The sequence below is a fragment of the Orycteropus afer genome, unplaced genomic scaffold (genome assembly GCF_000298275.1).
Source record: "Orycteropus afer afer isolate SDZICR_OR568_19922 unplaced genomic scaffold, OryAfe1.0 scaffold00088, whole genome shotgun sequence".
In the NCBI taxonomy this organism is placed as follows: Eukaryota; Metazoa; Chordata; class Mammalia; order Tubulidentata; family Orycteropodidae; genus Orycteropus; species Orycteropus afer.
The window spans coordinates 157,655-158,810 of record NW_006921675.1 but is presented as its reverse complement, the minus strand read 5'-3'; the positions used below and the strand labels follow the sequence as shown (position 1 = coordinate 158,810).

The window sequence follows — 1,156 nt, the reverse complement described above, 5'->3', positions numbered from 1 at the left end:
TCAGGCCCCACCCCAAACCAAAAACCAAACCCACTGCTGTAGAGTCGATTCCAACTCATAGCTACCTGTGAAGACATAGTGGAACTGCCCCATAGGGTTTCCAAGGATATAAATCTTTATGGAAGCAGATTGTTTCATCTTTCTCAGAAAGCCGTTCACAGAATGGCTGGGGGGTTCAAACCACACTAAACTTAATAAATCAGAATATGCACAATAAAATTTGAGAAACACTGTCCTAGAATTATGAAGCTCTGGTGGTGCAGTGGTTAAAGCATCTGGCTGCCAACTAAAAGGTTGGTGGTTTGAACCCACCAGCCACTCCCTGGGAGAAAGATGTAACAGACTACTTCCCTAAAGATTTACAACCTTGGAAACCTATGGGGCAGTTCCACTCTGTTCTATAAGGTCACTGAGTCAGGACTGACTTGACAGCAGTGGGTTTTGGTTTGTTCCTAGAATTCAGCCTTGAAACTTGTGCTAATATAGTATTTAAATAATTAACTCTAAAAGATTTTTCTAAAAAATATCCTTACTACTCTAGAAAAAACTAAAGTTAACTGCTGTTTAAATTCATACTTACTTCATACTTTTTAAAGTAGGACTCATTTTCTGAATCTTTTAGCACCTTCTGTAGCTTTTTCTCCTGTGAAGTTAACCAAACTGTGGCATCTTTCACCTTTCCCTGTAATTCACAAAAATAAAAACACATTTAAAACTACATCCTAAATAGATGTGGTGATTTTTTTTTTTAACAATCAAATTAACAACTTCAAAATGTTAGTGAAATAATGCAACCATTACATACCAATGACTCATTATGCCAAAGAGGGATTTTGCTTATTCTTCTAACACCTTAAATTTTCAAATGGACTGAAATTAGCATCTGAACCTAATAATGTGTTAAAGGAACAGAGCAAGCAACTATTTTGGGGGGATGTATTCATTTCTACCGCCAGCCTTCTGGTTAGCAGTCAAGTGCCTTAGCCACTATGCACATAACAACAACATTCATTTCTACAATTCTTCAGTTTTTAGACAACATTATTGTAAATCAATTCTTTATAGTAGAAATTTCCTAAAACTGCTTCCTTATAAATTTAAATTTGGGGTAATTCTAAAGGTGTTCTTATTCTGCAAACACTAACATAAAAAAAAA

At 35.6% G+C, this 1,156-nt stretch overlaps 1 protein-coding gene across 1 annotated transcript in view; it reads right to left on the bottom strand.

The window, feature by feature from the left end:
* SYNE2 (spectrin repeat containing nuclear envelope protein 2) overlaps positions 1 to 1,156 on the bottom strand; it is a 285,164-nt gene that overhangs the window by 266,372 nt on the left and 17,636 nt on the right. The window contains exon 7 of the mRNA XM_042781144.1: positions 581 to 682. Within this exon, the coding sequence (XP_042637078.1) occupies positions 581 to 682 (102 nt within the window). The remainder of the gene's footprint in view (positions 1 to 580; positions 683 to 1,156) is intronic.